Below are 20,974 nucleotides of genomic sequence, written 5' to 3' on the forward strand. Positions count from 1 at the left end.
TAAGAAGAGACAAACATCACTTTTTCATTACTTGCATACATTTACTTTAAAAAAAAAAATAAAAAATTTAAAACACTATTTTTAAAACTTTGCTAGTTTCAAAACCTTTATCTTGAGTTTGATAGATAGATCGAGACAGGCAGAGAGTACTTTCTTTTGCGTTTTATGTTTCTTTGACACGCCACAACCTTGCTCAAACCGTGCTGATTTTACTTGACAGCAGAGTTCAGGCGTTTACGAGGGGCAGTGAATACAACATTAACCAGTGACAGCCTTCCGCGGGAAATTCAGTACAAGCGGAACGATTTAGTCGTATTTGGATTAAAAACATAACTACGTCGCTGTATCACATTAAAGTGTCGACAACGTCAATGTTAGTGGACGCTGCTGGTTCAATCTACATCGCAAAATGGTAAGAAAACGTTCGATTTAACCTGCTGTTGAGGTGATAGCGAAGTGAAGACCACCGGTGCCAAGTAGCTACATGCTAACATCGCTACGTAGCTCATAACTAGCATTAGCAAAAGTAGCATTAGTAACATTACCTTCACCACCCAGCGGTTCAGACGCAAGGTTTATTTCATACTATATATTTATCAAAGTGCTATAAACTTGACGTTACGGGTAGCAGTAATTCAGGGCACTCATGCCAACCTGTATACTGTCCTGTTCCATGTATTCAGCGCTCCTTAACTTATTTTACGGAGGACCAATGGAAATATAAACGCGTTTTAGAGATGACGTAATTTTCATGTAGCTTTCGGGAGAAAATATGGAGCCGTCAGGTAAAAACACAACATCACAAAGACGATTTAGTTCGACAAAGTGAGAATATTTGCTATTAGCAAAGTAGTATAACAATCCAAGATGGCGCGCAGTGACCTTCTTCTTCTGTGAGGCTGTTGTGCTGCTCAGTGCTGCCACCGCTGACTGGAGGCCAGACTACAAAAACACTGGTGGAGGAAGATGAACGTAATACAGGGTTATTCAAAAAGAATCCACCGATTTCATTACGCAGTATTTTAATAAGGAGAAGTAACAGAACATTCCAGACAAGGCACAAATATTTTACTCACAATCAACTTTTATTTCCAGTCTTACAAGCGTTCAGTGTGGCTACCACCTGCAGCACGGCAACAGCGATGTGATAAGAGAATTCCTCCCAGACGCGTATCAGCATATCACGATCCACTGAGTTGATTGCTGTTGTTAGTCGATGTCATTCGATGACCTTAAACATCAAATAAAAGTTGATGGAGACAGAGGAGATGAGGTGGCTGAAATTAGTTAAATAAGATGACCCTTAGGCCTGCAACTAATAATTTATATTCACTATTTAATCTGTTGACAATTTTTCTTAATTACTCTATAAGTTGTTTGGTTTTTAAAATGTCAAATAACAAAAAGGCTGAGCAGTGTTTCCCAAAGCCCAAGATGACCCCCACTTTTCATTTCTCGGTTTGTACATCCTTGTCTCTTTCCTCGACTTCTGTCCTCCAGGAGATGCGGGTGGGCGGGAAGAGTCACGAGAAGAGAGGATTTGAGGCAGCATGCATTTAACAAAATGAGACATTCTTGTCTTGGAGTTGTTGTTTAAAAGTAGCATCTATTCAAAATAACCTGGGACACAGCTGCATCATCCGTCCATTGTTTTGTTATCATCGACCACTGTATTTTATGGTCTTTGTCAGACAACTTAAAGTATATATTTGCTTTTAATTCCGTTCACAGTGTGGCATAATGTGATAAGACTGTACAGATGCCATACATCTTTTTTTTTTTTTTACCTTAAACAGACAAGAGGTATGACAAAAACTTACATTATGTTCTGACTGACTGATATATATTATTTCCACACAGTTGTCCAGCAGCTCCTGACATAGACTGTATATTCCAGCTGTGTCTCACACATCTCTCTTGGGGTTTGGAAAAGGCTTCCGCAAATGGCTGCATAGAGGATACACCTGTACATCTCCTCTCATAGCTCATCCATCAACCCTCCTTAATAGTCTCTCCGCAAGATGCATTTTAGGTTAGTGGTTCAAAACCCCGATGCGGCCACTGTTGTGCCCTTGAGCAAGGCCCTTAACCCTTCCTGCTCCAGGGCCGCCGCAACGTGGCTGACCCTGCGCTGTGACCCCCCCACCCCAATTGGGGAGATATGTGAAAACTGCAAATTTCACCTTGTGGGATTAATAAGGGATAATAAAACAATTTTAAAAAAATCTTCAATTTGTTGTGTCTACCACCTAAAGATTGTAAATTTACTGTCATAGAACAGTGAAGAAACCAGAAAATATTCAACAGATACACGAAAGTTTTTGCTCACCCAGATAATTTCATGTTTTCCATGGAAACTCACACTTTTATTCATGTGCTAACATAATTGCACAAGGGTTTTCTAATCATCAGTTAGCCTTTCAACACCATTAGCTAACACAATGTAGCATTAGAACACAGGAGTGATGGTTGCTGGAAATGTTCCTCTGTACCCCTATGGAGATATTCTATTAAAAATCAGCCGTTTCCAGCTAGAATAGTCATTTACCACATTAACAATGTAAAGACTGTATTTGTGATTAATGTAATGTTATCTTTATTGAAAAAAGGCTTTGCTTTGAAAAATAACGACAATTCTAAGTGACCCCAGACTTTTGAACGGTTGTGTATAATGCTGGAATCAGATCATTTTTACTTTTTTCTTAAAGAAAAAGTACTCAAACTGAATATCTGAATAGTTGGTGATTGATTTAATAGTTGACAATCGATTGATTAATCATTGCAGCTCTAGAATATAAAGTATAGAAATCACTGGTAACTAATGGAATTTTCAAAGACTATAACTTATGTAATTTGTTCCTTTCCTTGTTGCATGTTCATAATAGGACAAACGGGAGCTGCAAGCAATCAATGAATCCCTCGTACATTGTTTTACTGCCCCTCACATGGTACTACTTGGTGATTTAGTCGTCACATTTTGTTACAGTCAAAGAAGAAGGGACTGAGTTTGGAGGAGAAGAGGACTCGCATGATGGAGATTTTCTTTGAATCTGTGAGTTTTTCATTTCAGATGACCTATCTGTGATAACTGTCTTCATGCCCCCTTTCTGCTATCTCAGTTATACTCTGCCTACATGTGTTTAAAAGCTGTTCACATCAATCAGAGATCTAGAAGCAGAAACAGACGTAGATGGTTGTTCGATAGTTGCTTTCTTTGAAAACAATTCCTTGAACGTATTCTCTTCCTCTCTTTCCAGAAAGATGTGTTTCAGCTGAAGGACATTGAGAAGATTGCCCCGAAGACAAAGGGCATAAGTGAGTAATGGTCGACAGTTTTACCAAAAAAAAAAAAAAAAAAAAAAACATCATTAACTCTGATTTTTCAGTGTTGAAGTGCACTGTCTGCATGTAAAAAAGTACAGTCCTTTTTATCATGTTTTCCAACTAGTTGAACAAATTAAACCAATCTTAGCATTCATAGATGCGTCACTCTATTTTTAGAAACGATAACTTATTTTAATAGATCATGCTGTTATTTAATTAGGTTTACATGTTTTAGAGCCAGTTACCACACTGGCCAAAGAAAATAAAGAAATTAAACCTTCAAGACTTGTAAAATAGGCGTACATGTAAGTACTCAGCAGTAGGCTTTCTGGTAGTTTTGTTTTTTCATCTCAACGGGTAGCTAATAATAGAACAGTCAACGAGAGCTATAAGACTAAGGTTAGCCATCAATTGCCATAAGTGCTTCTTCAAATAGAATACAGTTAGCATATTTACAGACAGCATCAACAAGCATCGCACCCATGCATTCTTGAAAACACTGCAGTGATGTGCTTTACAGGATTGCCATGGCAACCAGGACTTGCTGTCGCAATTTTAACTGTATACAGTCAGTATAAGCAGAACCAGACCTATCAATAGCAGTAATCTCACAGTGCAGGGGGCTGCTGAAAGCGTTCGGTTGTTAAGTGAAGTGTGTTCCCTCAACGTCAGCCCGACATTATGAGCATCGTGGGAACGTTTATAGAAGTGCAAATGTGGATTTTTAAGTGCCCAGACGAACCAAAAACTGTCGAGCGCGTCTGAGTGAACTGCGGAGTGATTTGTTTCAAAGTGGACAAAATGTTAATCTGGAGAAAGTGGATCTTGTTGCTGTGATTAAAAGTACATGTTTCTGACCCCTGTACTCAGGCATAACGTAGTTACTGAGTGATGGGGGGAAGGGGGCAACAAGAGATCTGCATTGTGGGCACATTTGGCTGTAAAAGGAGAGAAAATGTGAGAAAAGGGGCCAAGGGAGTGATTTCAGTAAAAAAAAAAAAAAAAGTTTTTAAAAAAGCCATACTGGTAACTATCAAAATGGCAGTTTGAAGTTTAGAAAAGGAGAACAAAAGCCGAGAAGAGAGAGTGCACACATACGGTTTGTTTAATCCATCCAGTGTGTTTCTCATTTTCAATCCTCGTTGCCAATCCTATTTTTTGATGCTGTTCAACATCCTCTCGGCAGATAAGCTCTTTCAGTTTCACAGCGGACCGGCTGAGCTAAGTGTGTGGGAGTATCACATTTCACCACTGACACTGTTCAAGATGTAGCTTCTGCTCTATTACATCCTCTCATGCAATGTTCTCTCAGATAAGTAGAAAACGGCCAGAAAGGCTGCAGATGTGTGGGTTTAGGTTTGTGAACATTTGAGCAGCACATCTTGCCAACAGATAAAAAAAAAAAAAAGAGAGAGAGAGACCTGACGATGACTTGTGCTTTTAAAACCTTGAGTAGGATGCAATGTTTTTATTTCCAAACAGATCTGGAGACTGCTGAGCTACACAAACCGAATCATACATGGCTTTAACTAAGCAATAAAATGATGGAAAATGAATGATTTTAATGTGCAAACTTGTACTTATTTTCCTTTAAGCTCCCATGAGTGTAAAAGAAGTGCTGCAGAGCCTGGTTGATGACAACATGGTGGACAGTGAAAGAGTTGGTACGTCCAACTACTACTGGGCCTTTCCCAGTAAGGCCTTAAACTCTCGCAAGCACAAACTGGAAGAGCTGCAAAAGCAGGTGAGCAGATCCACACAAATAACATCATGTGTACATTTTAGGAAGGGAGAAGATGCATTTTGGGTTGACAGAGGTTGTTTACAGTAATAATGTCAGCAACAGAAAACGCTTCTGCTCACAGAGGGTGAAAACACAGATGAGCTGCTGATTAAACCCAACAGTTTGTCAGAATGTGTAAAACAATAGCATTTAGACACTACCATTCAAAAGTTTGGGGACATTTAGAAATGTACTTGTTTTTGAAAGAAAGACAGTTTTTTTCAGTGAAGATAACATTAAATTAATCAGAAATCCAGTCTAGACGTTGTTAATGTGGTAAATGACTATTCTAGCTGGAAATGGCTGATTTTTAATGGAATATCTACATAGAGGTACAGAGGAACATTACTTGCTCTACATTTGTACATATATGTATCCCTATTTGTTTTATTTATGTTGGTTATCTTTAATTCCTTTTTTTTCTACTCAGTTTCTTACGTCATTTTTGCACTGCCTGCTCTACATGCCTTTTTAATTGCCACCTGCGGACAAATGAAGTTTTCTGAATCTGAAAAAAGAAAAGGCTTGAACTAGCATTGAAAATGTCTCTTGTACGTTTGTGAGAGATTTTGTTGTCAAAGAAAGTTACTCTGCTCATCCCTTGAATGTCAGCGATGACCCACTTCCCTCCCCTGTTACATGGCGGACAGATGGTGTGAGGGTGGCGCCTCCTCAGAGAACATTAGCCACCAGATTTCTGGGGCAGAAGTTAAAAGCAGCAAGCTCTCATTAAATATCGATTGTACCATACGAGTGACAACAGACAGCCATCGTTATCGTCATCCATTTTATACAGATTCAGGAGTTTTTATTTGTCAACATGCTCATACTGTGCAGTGAAATGCAAATTGACTGACTGTTCTGAAGGCTGCTAAATACTAATAAAAAGGACAAATCTGCAGAAAATTATAGAAAATGAGAGAAAACTGACACTGTCATGAATAATGAGATAAAGATCTTAAACTTAAGTGCAAGAGTGCAGACGTGTGTGTGTGTGTGTGTGTGTGTGTGTGTGTGTGTGTGTGTCTGTGTGTGTGCGTGTGTGCGTGTGTGCGTGTGTGCGTGTGTGCGTGTGTGCGTGTGTGTGTAGCATCTGCAAGGACTCCTCGCCTCCACAACAGGAAGTGGGGTGGCAGTTGCAAAATGTACAATAAAGCCTCTTCTTACTCATGCATTTTTCATATTATATGCTTGAACAGCGCAATTAACAGCATTGTAATTTTGTGTTAATGCAGATGAATCGTTAGTGTCTGATACAGTGGTGAGCTGTTACGTTCCATCGTCTGAAGGTCATTTTTTGTGTTTGGCCTTTTCTCAACTGCTGCTTTTATTTGTATGATTTTACTGTGTTTTTTTACAAGATCTTACTGCTTTTTAAAATTGTGTTATTTTGTAGTGTTCATTTTTACTATAAAGCACTGTGTAACTGTGTGTTTTGAAAGGTGCCATACAAATAAAGTTATTATTATTATCATTATTATTAACGCAATCCACTACAGTCAAAGGCTACAAAAGCCAGGTTAGCTCTTGTGGATTTGTTTCAAGAGATTATTTGTTGGTCTCATTTTTTTAAAGTTGATTTTGGTTAAGGGGGGCATTGAAATATCAGGTGATGTCGACTTTAACGTAACTCTGTTACACTTTCAAGATTTCTGAAACAAAGCAGCGGAAAACATCTTTACAGAAAGCGGTTGAAAAGGCCAAAGTTGGACGTCAAGATACGGTAAGAACATGCTCGCCTGCTGGCACAAATTGAAATAAATGAAATGAAATGAGTGGTACGTCGCAAAATGCTGTGTTTGTGTCTGTGTAGAAAGAAAGAAGCTCTCTACTGAAGGAGCTTGGGGCTCTGAGAGAAGAGCGAACACAGCTGCAGGCTGAGCTGGAGAAATATCGAGAGTGTGACCCAGAAGTGGTGGAGGAGATGAGTGAGTAACCATGACACCTGAATGTTTTGTTTTTTTTCAGGAATTTTTTGTCAACAACGTCATGTGCAGTTACTGACTGACAGTATGTTGATTTAAGTCTGTGCTGCCTGTTTCCGTTTCATGACAGATTTTATGTTGCAGGAGTATTGCATTACATTATACGAAGGTTTCTATTTTTCTGGTTACTCTGAATTTAATGTTGAGTGTTATACAAGCCCTTATTTGGGTAAAAAAAAATCTTTTTTTAGCAAGATCTAATCAACTCTCTGTCTCTCTGTGATGAAAAACTGAGCTCAGGATTTATTCCTTGTGTCAATATTACAATCCAGGTGTTAATAAGCCTCAAGCTGCACCGTGAGCCATTGTAGTTAAAAGCTTTGATCTGTGTTGCAAGAGAAAATTAGACTCTCGACAGAATAAGACGGAGAGCCGAATTGTAGCATCAGGTGGCTATTCAGGGCAGATGGTTTTGTTTTGCACCCGGTTGAGGATCTCTGATTAAAAGGCGAGGCAGAGCAACGAGTTGGGCAACATCCAAGCATTTGACAGGCTGGAATAAGTGGTTTCACACCAGATAACAAACACAATTGTGCAGTAGGAGCTGGATTATTTTGGCGTAACCTCCCACATGATGTTGGCTATTGGGGGGATACAAATGCAGTGGATTGACTTGAAAAAATTCACACTCTGTTTTAGCTGTTGAGCACAAAGACTGTTACTTTAATGAAAATGAAACACCAGAGAACTCCTCCAGTAACCAGTCCTGCACTTAACTTGGCCTGATCTCAAAAAACACCTACTCATAGTTAAACATAAGAAAGATGTGGCAAAGCATATTTTACACCCTCATGTTTGCTCCTCAGTCATTCTACTGAGAGCTGTGCTGGATGTTCAGATTGCTCAAAATAAGGCGTGAAATGCATTGAAGTGACGGACTCAGGATAACTTCTAAAGCCTACATATGACCACACTTGTATGTACAATAAAGGCCAAACATTTGGAAGCAACTTCAAATTTCTGTTCACAATGTCTTTCTTACAAACCAGTATGAATTCTTGGATTTTGGGATGTTTTTACTGCATGATCAGACTTTGCTTTCATTGATACGCATCATTTTTCATATACATTGATGTTACCAGGCAATTGCTGAATAAATGTTAACAAAAGAAAGGAAGGGCTTAGTTTTAGAGTTGACAAGGTTTACAAGAGTCACAACTTCAGTGTGCAAAAATAAAAAAAAACACATCACAGTTTGCGTTATTCACTTTAGCTCTTTGGCTTTTGAGAGTTTGCATACAAAATCCTAATTAATCTAAACTATATTTCTATAACTACCACAGAAATGACTGTAAAGAAACAAGAATACAGATATAAATACCTGACCATTATAGTAAAAATGTATTCTGATGAGTGACTCTTTATATGATAATCATGTTTGTTTTGTTGCACCAATGCAACTATGATCTTTTTGTTGTACAAATTTGATCTTGCTTCCAAACTTTTAGCCTGTAGTATAATGATGAATACAAAGGCCCGACAGCACGATTTTACAGTGCGCATGTTATTGTGTGTCCTCTCTAAATCCACTGTATTAGCAGCAGGGTCACACATTCTCATGGCTAAAAATCAAACGTGAGGAAGCGAAAACTGACCACAAGTCGCTCGATGTGCGTCCGAGATGTTAGAAAATGTCAGCTTCAACCACAAAGTAGTTGACATAGATACAAGACTGTCTATCTTCTGGTCTCATGACTCACATGTCAGTTTTAATTGCGAGCTAAATCAACCTCCCACCTCTTGGGTTACAGGGATGGTGCTGTAAACTTTTAAAATCACCGAGACAAGGCCACAGGACGTGACTCGTTTACTGGCTGTTGCAAACCTCGTCCACAATGCACACGGCTATCGGCATCGCAAAAATCTTGGACTGCTTTGTGTTCATGTTACAGTTGACCTGTGGTATAGGGGGTGTGTTACTTTATCTGCCCATGTGACATACGTGGTGTCATAAAAATATCTGCTCTGTTTACCTGCACCTCCTGATGTTGCGCCAGCCCTGCTTTCAGTGTGCACACAATTCACTTGGGTTTTTTCCTCTCCACTGTGACCATACTGTCTCTTCTAATGACAGTCACATGGACACCCAGGCAGAAGATTTGTGAATAATCTACAAATTTAGACTTTTTGTCACTGAAATTTAAAAAAAAAAATAAATAAATAAATAAAAAGGCTTCTGCAATTGCCTGTGACCTAAAGGGTTAAGAGTCCTGTTATGTTGCAGGTCAGATTGACCCATTTTAAAGTAAAAATGGTTCATTTCACATATTTGCAAACCCATCCTGAACGGAAGAGGTGTCTCATGTTAATTTATCAACATCACTCCATACATAGAAAAAAATTCAAAATGTGAATAAAAAAATAATAATTAAAAAAAAAAATCAATATCATGTAAAACTATTTTATATTATATGTAGGTCTTTCCAATGTACATTAAAAAGGTTTCAAAATATGCAGTTTTTTTTAAATGAAAAATGAGTAAATTATCCTCATTGAACCATGATATGTGAGAGGTAAAGAACACCATGGCACTAAATATTGATTGAAATGATTAGTAATGGAGATAATAATGAGATTTAAACTATGTTTATTGGGATTTTTTAATTAAACATGCCTCAGATTAAATTGATATCATTGCTGTTCCTTAGAAACTAACATAACAGGAGGGTTAAACTGCCATCTTGTAATTATACCAAAGAAAGAATATCAAATCCATTCACACATTCTAGCTGCTCATAACTGATTATTTGATGTCTTCGATGTGAGAAGTGAGCATCTTTGGGTTTTGTTGTAATTTCTGTCACTGTTTTCTGACATTTTATAGACTAAATGATTAACTGCTGATGAAAATAACTGTTAGTTGCAGCAGTAAATTAAATCAAGGTCAGAATCCCTATGAAGAGCCTCTGTCATCTAGAATAGAACAAAGGCTGCTATAGAAGTACATCTTGTTTTAGAACACATCCAGTATATTGAGTGTTTAACATGGTGCATATGCCAGTTTATTAGACACACCTATATAAAGCTAATTCTGTCTAATACAGCAGTAGAATGATTTCTACCTTCATGAAGGTTATATATGTTTTTATTGCATATATAATTAAGTTGGGGCTGTTTTTAGAGAAGTGTTGATTTAACTGTCCAGTGATTTCCGAGGCTGCACTTCGTGGAACTGTATTGCTTTACACTGACAGGTGTTTCTTTTATTTTGTCCACCCTATTTATATCACAGAGTGTAGGCTAAATAACAGAAATGCCTTGCAGTATATAATCTCATTCAGCAGCACATCCTTCAGAGAGACTGTACAGTTGCATCCTCACCTCTCTTCGACAAACTTAACCTTCATGAAAGGAGGATTAAGACTGAGGGTTTATCATCAAAGCAAATTTTTCACAGACTCTCAGCGTCTTTGCTGGAAAGGCATGGAGTCTGGTGGAGCTTTGACATTTGTTTTTTGAGTAGGAGATAGAAACACATTTTTAAAATATCTAATTTTTCTATTTTCCTTTCGGCTCCTCCCTTCAGGGGTCACCACTACAAATCATCTGCTCCCATCTAACCCTATCCTCTGCATCCTCTTCTGTTACTCCACATAACTTCATGTCCTCTTTCACTACATCCATAAACCTCCACTTTGGTCTTCCACTAGACCTCCTGCCCAGCGGTTCAGAACTCAGCATCCTTCAACCAATATATTCACTCTCCCTCCTCTGTACATGTCCAAACCATCTCAGTGTGGCCTCTCTGGCTTCATCTCCAGAACATCTAACATCATCTGTCTCTCTGATGTACTCATTCCTGATCCTGTCCATCCTGGTCACTCTCAAATAGAACCTCAGCATTTTAGTCTCTGCTACCTCAAGCTCTGCCTCCTGTATTTTCCTCAGTGTTATTTTTGTGTTAGTACATATCCTAATTTCAGAAACCTGAGTAAGTCCTAAAGTCAGGTTGAGATGGACCTTACAGTTACAGAATGGTTGGTGAATTGTCCTTTTGAATACAAACAGAGGGATAAAAACCTGATTTAGGCAGATGAAAAAAAAACCAACACATTTTTCCAGAAAAGTCACTTGTATTAACATCATCCATACGTTATCTGTACAACACAGAATCCTCTGTTGAATTTTAGCTTAATTTCTGTATTTTTGCATGCCTTTTATCTCTCATGCGTGGATACTGCTGGGACTTATGAATTTCCCCACAGGGAGCAGTAAAGTATCTGTCTAATCGAATCGAATCTAGCTGAGGCAGCAATGTTAACCACCGTACTGTTTTTATTATTTTATAATTACTGACATTATTTTAGTTTTTATTTTTATCTCGTTGTAAAGCACTTTGTCATTTTATATCTGTGGAAGGTGCTACACAAATACATTTTACTTACTGTTAACAGCACAATGTTACTACAGACTTCCTCTTTAAGTTATATTTTTCTTAAAGTCACAACAACAATCCTTTTTATTCGCTTGGCAACAAAAAGGAGATGAAATAAGCATTTTAACAACCACCTATCAGAAACGAGGTACATAAACTTCAACAGCAATCTGTTAAAGAGGATTTTAAGTAACAACTAAGCATGAGGATTTGTTGGCGTCTGTAAAAGTTTAAGTCCAAGCTCCTATTTATTAATTAGTCCAAGAGCACATAAATTTATAAAAACACTTCTGACATATGTGTCAACAAGAAGATCACGCCTGGTTTTAATTATTATGCACATTAAAAACATGAACTAATGTTATTTTAAACACTTGCGAAGGCTGTCTGAACAATGGTGTTGTTTTACAGAAATAACTTCAATCAAAGAAAAATTATGTATGTTCTTCACATTTTTACACTTGCAGAGTAAATATCTGTTCTCTGCATGCACCATGATAGACATTGTCATGCAATTGTCTGTTGTTATCATCCTGAAATTCCACATTGGTAATAAATAAATGTGATGCAACCAAACTGTACACATAAATCATTCTTAAAGGATCAGTGAGACGGAAAGAACAGGCCTGCTTTTACTTTCAAAGTCTTTGTTTTCACGTTACAACTGACTCCACATGCCTGCAGGTCTTATTTTGTTCTTTCTCACAGATAACCATCTGCGCTCTCTGAAGCTCGGATTGTACTCTGAGAGCTGTATGTGCTGAGTGTATGACATTATGTTATGTCTGTCGCTGACAGGGTTAGACTGAACTTGCAGAATGGGCTCAGACCTGTTCCTGCTTATAGGAAAGCTGTAAACATGATACTCTGAGGTTCAGCGTCTGTTAAGGTTTCTCTGTGTACAGCATTATTACAGCAATAAGTACTGAATTTTTAGGATTTTCTGGAAGGATGTAAAGGAATAATCCAAATTACTCAGTTAAATAGTTAAAAACAGTGTCTATCAGATGTAGGGTAGCAATTAATGAGAATTAATTAATGAGGGTAGAAATTAATGAGAAATTTGCAAAGTGACAGTAAGAAAAGCAAGAAAACGCAACTATAAATCAACGAGGTGATGTATACACACTATATAAACAATATGAACAAGAAAAGCACTCAGAGAGCGTAGTACTCTGCCAAGGCTGCTCAGATGTATCATTTCTGATGGATGAGTCCACAGCGGTCTATTTGTAGTAGGATCGCAATCATGTGATCGTCAGCCAGCAACTGACACAGTGTTCACTTGTTGTCATAGTTACAGTGACGCCATGTCACTGTCTTGCAATGATACAGAAGTTTTTATGAAATTTGTGGATCCAGACTATAAGCTGCATCACTGCCAAAATCTAACCACTTGGTCCTTGTGTCATTTCTGACCTTCCCTGAAAATTTCATCCAAATCCGTTACTCCGTAGTTGAGTAATGTTGAGCACAGACGGACAAAAGTACGCCGATCTTCACATAACTCCGCCATGTTTCTTGGCGGTGTAATAACAAAAACAGAAGAACACAAGGATACTAGGAACACAAATTTAAGAATATTTACATGAATGAATTTCACTTGGGTTACTTGGACTTACTTCCTACACTGTGTCTTTGTTCACATTAAAGCACAGATACATTACAGTTTATTATGGACTAGTTGCTGGTTTATTTCACAAATGACCTACACACTTTTCTACATATTCACTCAAAAGGATAACAAACATCATTCATCATTCGTAAGGTCTGTACCTTACTATACAAAGCGCTGTGAGATGACATATGTTGTGAATCTGCGCTACAGTAAATAAAACTGAATTGAAATTTTAAAAAAACACATAGGTGCAAACAATAAACATAACCACCAAAATCAAAACAAACTAAACTGAAGTGTGTATTATATTCATGTCTTCTTTCCTGTGTATCTCTGAGTAAATGGCTGCCACATCCCTAGAGGCCTATAAACTGTTGTGGCAACAGGTGGGATGGAAATAATCAAACAGTCAAAGTCAAAAATCAGTATTTAATTACACCTGTGGATGGGAGTCACTGTAATTTCTCTAATTAGATCAGATGCAAAGTAGTTTTAAAAACACTGCCGTGATTACTGTAATTACCACTGGAAAAAACAAGCTTTGGTGCACGCGACAAAGCAGACGGACAAGGTTATGATTTAGAATAACCAGGTTAAAATGTTGGACAATACTTGCCACACCTTTAAGCCTTCCTGTAAGGTGGGGTTAAAAACAACAGACGTGGATAGGACAAAAAAAAGAAAAAATCAAAGCATGGTTGTGCATGACACTTTGAAAAGGAGACACATAAAGGTGGATTTTATTCATAATCATATCAAACTGAAGCAATTAAAGTACAGATTGGGTGCATATGTCAATACTTTGAAAAAGGAACAAAACAATGCTTTCAGTGCTTGAGACTATGAGGTTACCTCACCAGTTAGATACTGGACATAAGATAACGACTGCAAAAAAAATGTTTTCCCTTCTAAACAAGCGTTGGATTTGTTTTAATAGATCAGGTTGGACAGCACGAAATACACTACAGGCCAAAATTTGGAAGCGAGATCAAATTTGTACAACAAAAGATCATAGCTTCATTGGCAGACTTTGCGACAAATTAAACATGATTATTCTATAAAGAGTCGCTCATCAGAATACATTTTTACTCTAATTATTGGGTATTTGCATCTGTACTCTTGCTACTTTACTCAGCTGTTTCTTCCCAGTCATTTCTTAGGTAGTTATATAGATACAGTTGAGATTTGTTGGGATTTTTGTTTGCAAACTCTAAAAAGTCAAAGAGCTAAAGTGAATAATGCAAATTCTGATTTGTTTTTTACTTTTGCACTGAAGTTGTTACTCATGTAGACCTCCTCAACTCTAAAACCAAGCCTCTCTTTTCTTTAGTTGACATTTATTCAACAGTTGTCTGGTAACATCAATGTATACGTAAAACGGTGCTTATCAAGGAAAGCAAAGTGTGATCATGCAGTAAATACATCCCAGAATCAACAGAATTCATACTGGTTTGTAAGAAAGACATTGTGAACAGAAACTTGAAGTTGCTTCCAAATGTTAACCTGTAGTGTACTTCTTCATTGTGCTTGGAAATAGTGTAAAATTCAGTCTTAAATTATTTGTTTACCAATGAAAAACTAGTTATCTTCTCTTTTTGTTTTGTTTGTTGTCCATTGTTATGTATGCATATATTGCTTAATTCAATGTTTAGGCTGCTTTTTTTTCGCAGATGAAAACCAGCATCCTAGGTTAACTTTAATTTAGACTTTGTTCATGTAATCAATGATCGTTGTCTCTGCCAAATATATAATTATCATTTGGGCAGATAAGCAAATGAACAGACAGCGATCAGTGAGTCATGACAGTTTGCAAGTCTGGATGGAAGGTGAAAAGGTTTTTTAGAAATAAATCATTTGTCTTCACTGTTACATTATCAATATATGCTGAAAACAACAGGCTCGTGCAATGCATGTCACATATTCCGACAATCCTACCAGATATTCCAACAACAGTGCTGGACCTTTTCTAGTTTTCATAAAGGACAAATCATAGAGAAATGCTCCAATCCTGCTGCAAACCTCGCCTGAAATAGTTTATAATGGCTGCATGTACGGCCGCCATGGCCCGGCAGCCGCCAAACCAGCGTCTGTGGATAGTTTTTATGGAATTAACAAAAGGTTATTTTTAACTCTCGGTAAAAGGTAAAGCGATTATTCGAGGTGCCTTAAGATTTATTGGTGTTTTCTGCTGTTGTTTTAGGATCAGTTTTAAGGATCACCAGATGTTTGACTCAGAAATAGATCCATTTCCTGCACATTGTTCAGCTCTATGTCAGGTTTCTATAGTCGAGGAGCTGTTTTGACTCGCTGAAGAGAGGCTAAAGTGTCCACTTTCATTTAGTGGGAAATCACCACTTGTTCATACAGCGTGATTGTAGCTACCCAACCATCACATCACTGTACTTTACCCCTTAAAGACTGTTTGCTGCCAATATTTTGTTATGTCAGTATTGCCAGTATTTTGTCTCTTTTGTTTTCAGCATTTTGTAACAGTTTCATGTATTTTTTTTTTCCAATCTGCTCGACTTATTTCAGCTTCTCTGGAGCTGTCAACTTTGTTTTTACTTGTCTGGCCTGTTTTGCATATGCACTAAATGCATTAAAGAAACAAAGCATAGGAAATGAAGCTCATCACAATGCACGATTGATGTTTATCATGTGTAACAGGACACTTTTCATAATGTTTTCACAGTATAATCAAGCAGATCTCTTCATTTTAACGGGGATGTTATTGTACTGACTTTGTTGGTCTGAACAACAGCATTTTCCCTTGTTCAGCCTGCTGCTACCGTCTGATTGAGATAAACAAATAGAGGAACTTTATATAATGCACATATTTATCATGAATTCTGTTTTACAGGAAAATCAAATGTCGTAGCGAAAGAAGCTGTTTCCAGGTGGACAGGTGAGTCGTGTTACCTTTTTATGTACTGGCACATGTAGGAAATTTGAATTCAAGCGGCAATAATTTTTTTTAAAAAACACAATATTAACATCTTTTATCTTGAGCAAAAACATTTAGTACTTTAGGTCCATGTTTTCTCCATTTGTAGATAATGTCTGTCACTGTGGTTCTCTGGAGTCCCAGAGCCTCAGCATTGGCTTTGTAACCCTGGCCACATTAGATGAGTAGGGGGGCAAATACTTTTTTACAGCACTGCATATCAAAAACAATGTCCAGTCGCAGCCCCACTCTGGATTTACTGTTGTAGAGAACAGGGGCCTCTGAATACAGAGGTTAAAAATAACTGCAGACTGACAGTGGCAGAGCTTATGCCTTTAATTACCCTTGTAAATGTACAAATTGAAAGCTGTCCGGACACAGTGAGTCCAACCGCTACCTCCCAGGAGTCGACGCTTCTGCATTTGTTGACCCAAGCAGTAACCCTGGACACAGCTGACCTCTGAGGATAACGGCAACCAACAATGCCTGTAGTCTATTGACCTTTTAGGTCAGCGTTGCCTGTAGCTGTTCAACAAAGTCACGTTGACACATTTTTGCTTCGCTGTCATGGAATTGAACTCACTTGAAGCAACTGAGTCATATCTGCCTCTTCTACAACTTGCACTTCCCTCTTCTTCTCATCACTGTGTCGTCTCAGAACAAGAACGATGCAATGTTCTTTGCTGTTCTTGTTCTCCTCTTATGTGGAGAAAAATCTGGATTTTACAGAATATAGCTGAGGTATTTTGAGAAAAGTTGTTAAAAAAGTAATCTAATTAGAAATTTTACAAGAAAAAAATGAATTCCATGATTAAGTATCTAATTTAAAACATTAAGTTGAATTATTTTGATGATTTTAAAAAAAAAGAGAGAGAGAACTGTAATATTTATAGAATATGATCGTTAAAAAAAAACACAAACAAGTCTTCAATTCTGCAAACCTTTTAGGTTTGGGAGTTGCTGCTGCTTTTGTGTACTTTTTGCAGTGCACACTGCATTAATGTTTTATGTTGTTTCTGCAAATTTAAACCTCAATCCTGCTTAACGTTTCGAATTTTCTGTAGCTGCAGTTTGTCTTGTAGAACCTCAAGCTTAGGGAAATGATTTGCATATAGCTACTCAACACTGAGACACACCTACACAAGCCCAGACACATTCATTCACTGTTCTTATCAAAAGTGGAGTTCAGGACTGAAGTGAAAGCCATTACTAGTGGCGTGAGTCAGAGTTTATTGGCTTAAGCTGCTGATAGTAAAGGCGTTAGTCAACACGAATATATTTGATTAGCTTGTTAATCCGGTGACAAAACTTTCACCTTGTGTCGTGAATCACCTCGAAAACATTTTGCTTTAGAGTCCACACGTTTATTTTTTCTGTTAGATTAATTGTACTTTTATGTGCTTTTTGACTGTTTTAAAATGTTGTGCTCTTATGATGTTAGTATACAATATTTTGAAGTTTGATAATCATCATAAATTCAACATCATAAGTCACCAGATTCAAGATATCTGATTCATTATTACAGTTAATACTGCAGTCAACTGTCAAAAATTAAATAGAATCACACTGTGGGATCATGAGCATTCATGATAGATGAATCCTTATATTATTGTGAAGTTATGCAGATATTTAGTCTTTCTACTTATGTACAATCTGTGCAATGATAGTACTCTATCAGTATTTCTATTCATCAAAAAATCTGTGCAATACCACTGATATATGCAATTATGTTTTTTTGTTGTTTTTAGATCTAGAGCTTACTAAATTTGGGGTTATTTTTATGTTTCATACTTCATTCCTTAAATTTTTGCACTATCTTTGCTACTGTAACCCTGCAAATTTCCTCACTGTACATTTAATTAAAGGTTATCTTATCTCTTCTACCTCAGGATGATGCAAAATGAAAAGAAACAGAAGACTGAATAAACTCAATAAAAATGTAATCACATCTCAGAACACGTCTAGATGATTGCTACAGTTTCATCTCACGCACATCCTCCAGGAAAATAAATAATACTAAATCTGCGCTCATTAGGATCTGTTTGCAAAATAATAGTGCACTTGTGTCAACAGCCTGTATCACAAATTGCAGCATGAAGCTCATAGAGTGCCTCACCTTCATTAAGGTCCTCATTAAGACCCGTCAGATTCCCCTCAATCACCCAGATGGTTTCCAGCCGCCATAGATTTTCTCTGGTGGGAAATGTCCGCTGGGCTCAGGAAGTAATAATCAGTTCTTCTGCCAAACAACTCAACTTTCACCAAACTGTCATCGAAACAAATGCCTTGGAACAGCAGAGCAGATGATTTGGTCCTTGGACTCGACCGTCATCCTTGAGTCCAAGAGTGTGTTTCTATTCCCAGACTGTAAATCTGTGTTAGTGTGTTTCATCTAATCAAGCGTTCCTGTTTTCAGACAATGTGTTTGCCATCAAGTCGTGGACAAAGAAGAAGTTTTCCTTCGATGACAGCCGCATTAATAAAGCCTTTGGTATCCCCGAGGACTTCGACTACATGGACTGACTGCCAGCATTTCTACCAATTAATGGAAAAATGTGTTTTGAAGCTTCTGTTTGAAGTCTTTGTACCTGGTCAATGCATTACTAGTTTCTGTTCTATGCATTCAAGTGAAAATTGCACCAAGAATCACATTTATGACCTGTGGTGGGTTTTGAATAAGGGCAGATGTCGGTGATTTTGCAGCAGCAGATGGACTTTATCAGCAAATATGTTCCTTCGGTGCAACCAGAGAAGAGACCAAACGACCCATTAGTGCCTGTTAGGGGTGACAGGTTTCTGTGATAAACACAACATAGCAGCTTGGCTTTTGGGACACCTGTTTGCATGAAAACTGAGAGCTCCAAGTTGATGATGGAAAGGACTCAACACTTAACACATCTGTGCTGCCAGTGAGTGTTTTTGTATGGCTTAACCAGATGGTTTGGAACCAAATACTTGGGCACTTTTTCCTTCTACATTTTCTTTCTTTTTTTTACTTCCAGTAATCTTGAATAACAGAAAGTGTACTGGAGCTGATGGCAGAGTATAGAGAATATGTTTAGGTTATGTTTTGTGTACAATGCTGTTTATAAAATACATTTTCTCTGTGTTGAACCTCTTTTTTTAGTACAAAGAAACTGGCCCTCTGAGTTTTACAGCCGTGATTCTACAGCTATACTGCTTCCAAAAGTCTTTTTGCGGTATCTGCGCAATCTTTCAATGTTAACTTCTTTGTAAATTGCCACCAGAACGTAGCAAAATCCATCGTAAAAGCAACCATTTATTTCAGGCCTGCACACTCACTTTCTGTCTGAACAAAAAAAGGAACACTGCTGTCGTGACATGCCCAGAATGACTATCGCCCTGTTTTTTTCCTCCCTTTTTTCTGTCGAACTAGATGCAAAACAGGTAGTTGTGCGTTCCGAGTTTACTCAGTGACCTACTTGACAAAGCCATTGTGTCTAGGTTTGTTCATTTAAATATTAAATGTGCGTTGCGCTTGTCTTACTTTGCTCGTCCATTTGGTTTTCTTTCCAGTCCATGAGGTCGATGCAAATATGTTGATTTGCAACTTCTCAGCCCAAGTTACATTTTCTGTAAGCTGTTAAAGAGTATGTTAGCAGTGAAATTCATTTTTTTTCCTGATTAAAGGCTCGTTTTTGTTATTCCTACTGTTGCTGTTTCATTACTGCAAGTTTCATTGCATTCTTGCATGTTCTGCATTTATTTATTTTGGCAATCTTAAGCTCCTTGTCAAAGTGCACTGATGACTGTAGCAACACTGATCCAGCCAACAACAAAAATAACGAAATATTCTAAATGCTGAGCTGCAGTTTGTTTGAACTGACACACCCACAGAAAAGCAACCTGAGTGAGGATTCATGTGCGTACCTGCCCGACCAGTCCTGTGATTCATGAGTCTGACATGCTGAATGTCAAGGCCCTGCTCGAAGACTGAACAGTTTAAGCTCATTTAGAGTCCTACTAATTGCAGCTTGTTTTGTTAAACGTGCCTTGTTCTCCAAATAGATCAACAATGCAGTACTTCGGCTGACGAAAGACTTTCACGTAACCTAAATACAGTCCCACAGACTAATACACAACATCAAACTGCTGCATAAAGAGCACCGACCGCATGTATTTTTAAGTGTTTCTGTGAAGGAGGTTTAGAACTGGTTTTTACTCATTTCAAGTGTAATAGGTGTTTCCACATGCTTCTCAGTAGTGTCAGTGGTGATTTACTGAAGTAACAGTACAAATGTGTACTACTTTCTTGTGTAAATTAAAGAAATATCATCAAAAAGTCCTGGTTCTGCCATAAAATGTCCCCTGTGATGGAGAAATTATTGTAAAATGTGTTAATAGATTGTTGATAATGCAGCTTTTTACTGGTGAAGCTGATGTATAATAATAATTTTATATTTTTCGTAGCTGTTCTAAGAGGTCACAAGTTAAAAAGATCAGAAACCTTTAGTTTAATCTCAATCAGTGCCTCACATTTTATAAGCTTCTGTTTTTTTTCCACTGTAAAAACCTTAAAGTAGCTATTGCATATACAGTTGGAACAAGATGTTTACATATACTGTATAAAAAGACACATAACCTTTATTTTTTTTCTCATTGTCTGACATTAAATCAGACTAACCTTTTCCTGTTTTAGGTCAGTTAGGATTACTGAAATAATTTCTATTTGTTAAATGCCAGAATAATGAGAGAGAGACTTTTTAGAACATTTTTTATTACTTTCTTCTGAGTCACAAGTTTACATACATTTCCTTAGTATTTAGTAGCATTGTCTGCTACTACTACTCTATGACTTGGGTCAGATGTTTTGCGTATCCTTCCACAAGCTTCTCACAATAGTTTGCTGGAATTTTGGCCCATTCCTCCTGACAGAACTGCTGTAACTGAGTCAGATTTGTTATTTGATTGATGATTAACTTAA

At 37.6% G+C, this 20,974-nt stretch overlaps 1 protein-coding gene across 1 annotated transcript; it reads left to right on the top strand.

Annotated features, from left to right (window-relative positions):
• The first annotated feature begins 253 nt into the window (after window positions 1-253).
• On the top strand, window positions 254-19,694 carry mnd1 (meiotic nuclear divisions 1 homolog (S. cerevisiae)). Its single transcript, XM_023293547.3, has 8 exons — window positions 254-412; window positions 2,987-3,052; window positions 3,258-3,315; window positions 4,920-5,068; window positions 6,756-6,830; window positions 6,921-7,035; window positions 15,946-15,990; window positions 18,446-19,694. Exons 1-8 carry the CDS (start codon window positions 410-412, stop codon window positions 18,550-18,552), a joined length of 618 nt encoding a protein of 205 aa, XP_023149315.1. The 5' UTR covers window positions 254-409; the 3' UTR covers window positions 18,553-19,694.
• Window positions 19,695-20,974: the final 1,280 nt, after the last annotated feature.

Source organism: Amphiprion ocellaris, chromosome 4 (genome assembly GCF_022539595.1).
Source record: "Amphiprion ocellaris isolate individual 3 ecotype Okinawa chromosome 4, ASM2253959v1, whole genome shotgun sequence".
NCBI lineage: Eukaryota > Metazoa > Chordata > Actinopteri > Pomacentridae > Amphiprion > Amphiprion ocellaris.

Excerpts from the sequence above, each read along its gene's own strand:
- mnd1 (XM_023293547.3), top strand. Across the intron at positions 3,316-4,919 it reads CCCGAAGACAAAGGGCATAA|CTCCCATGAGTGTAAAAGAA; the intron begins GTGAGTAATGGT and ends TTTTCCTTTAAG. Across the intron at positions 5,069-6,755 it reads TGGAAGAGCTGCAAAAGCAG|ATTTCTGAAACAAAGCAGCG; the intron begins GTGAGCAGATCC and ends TACACTTTCAAG.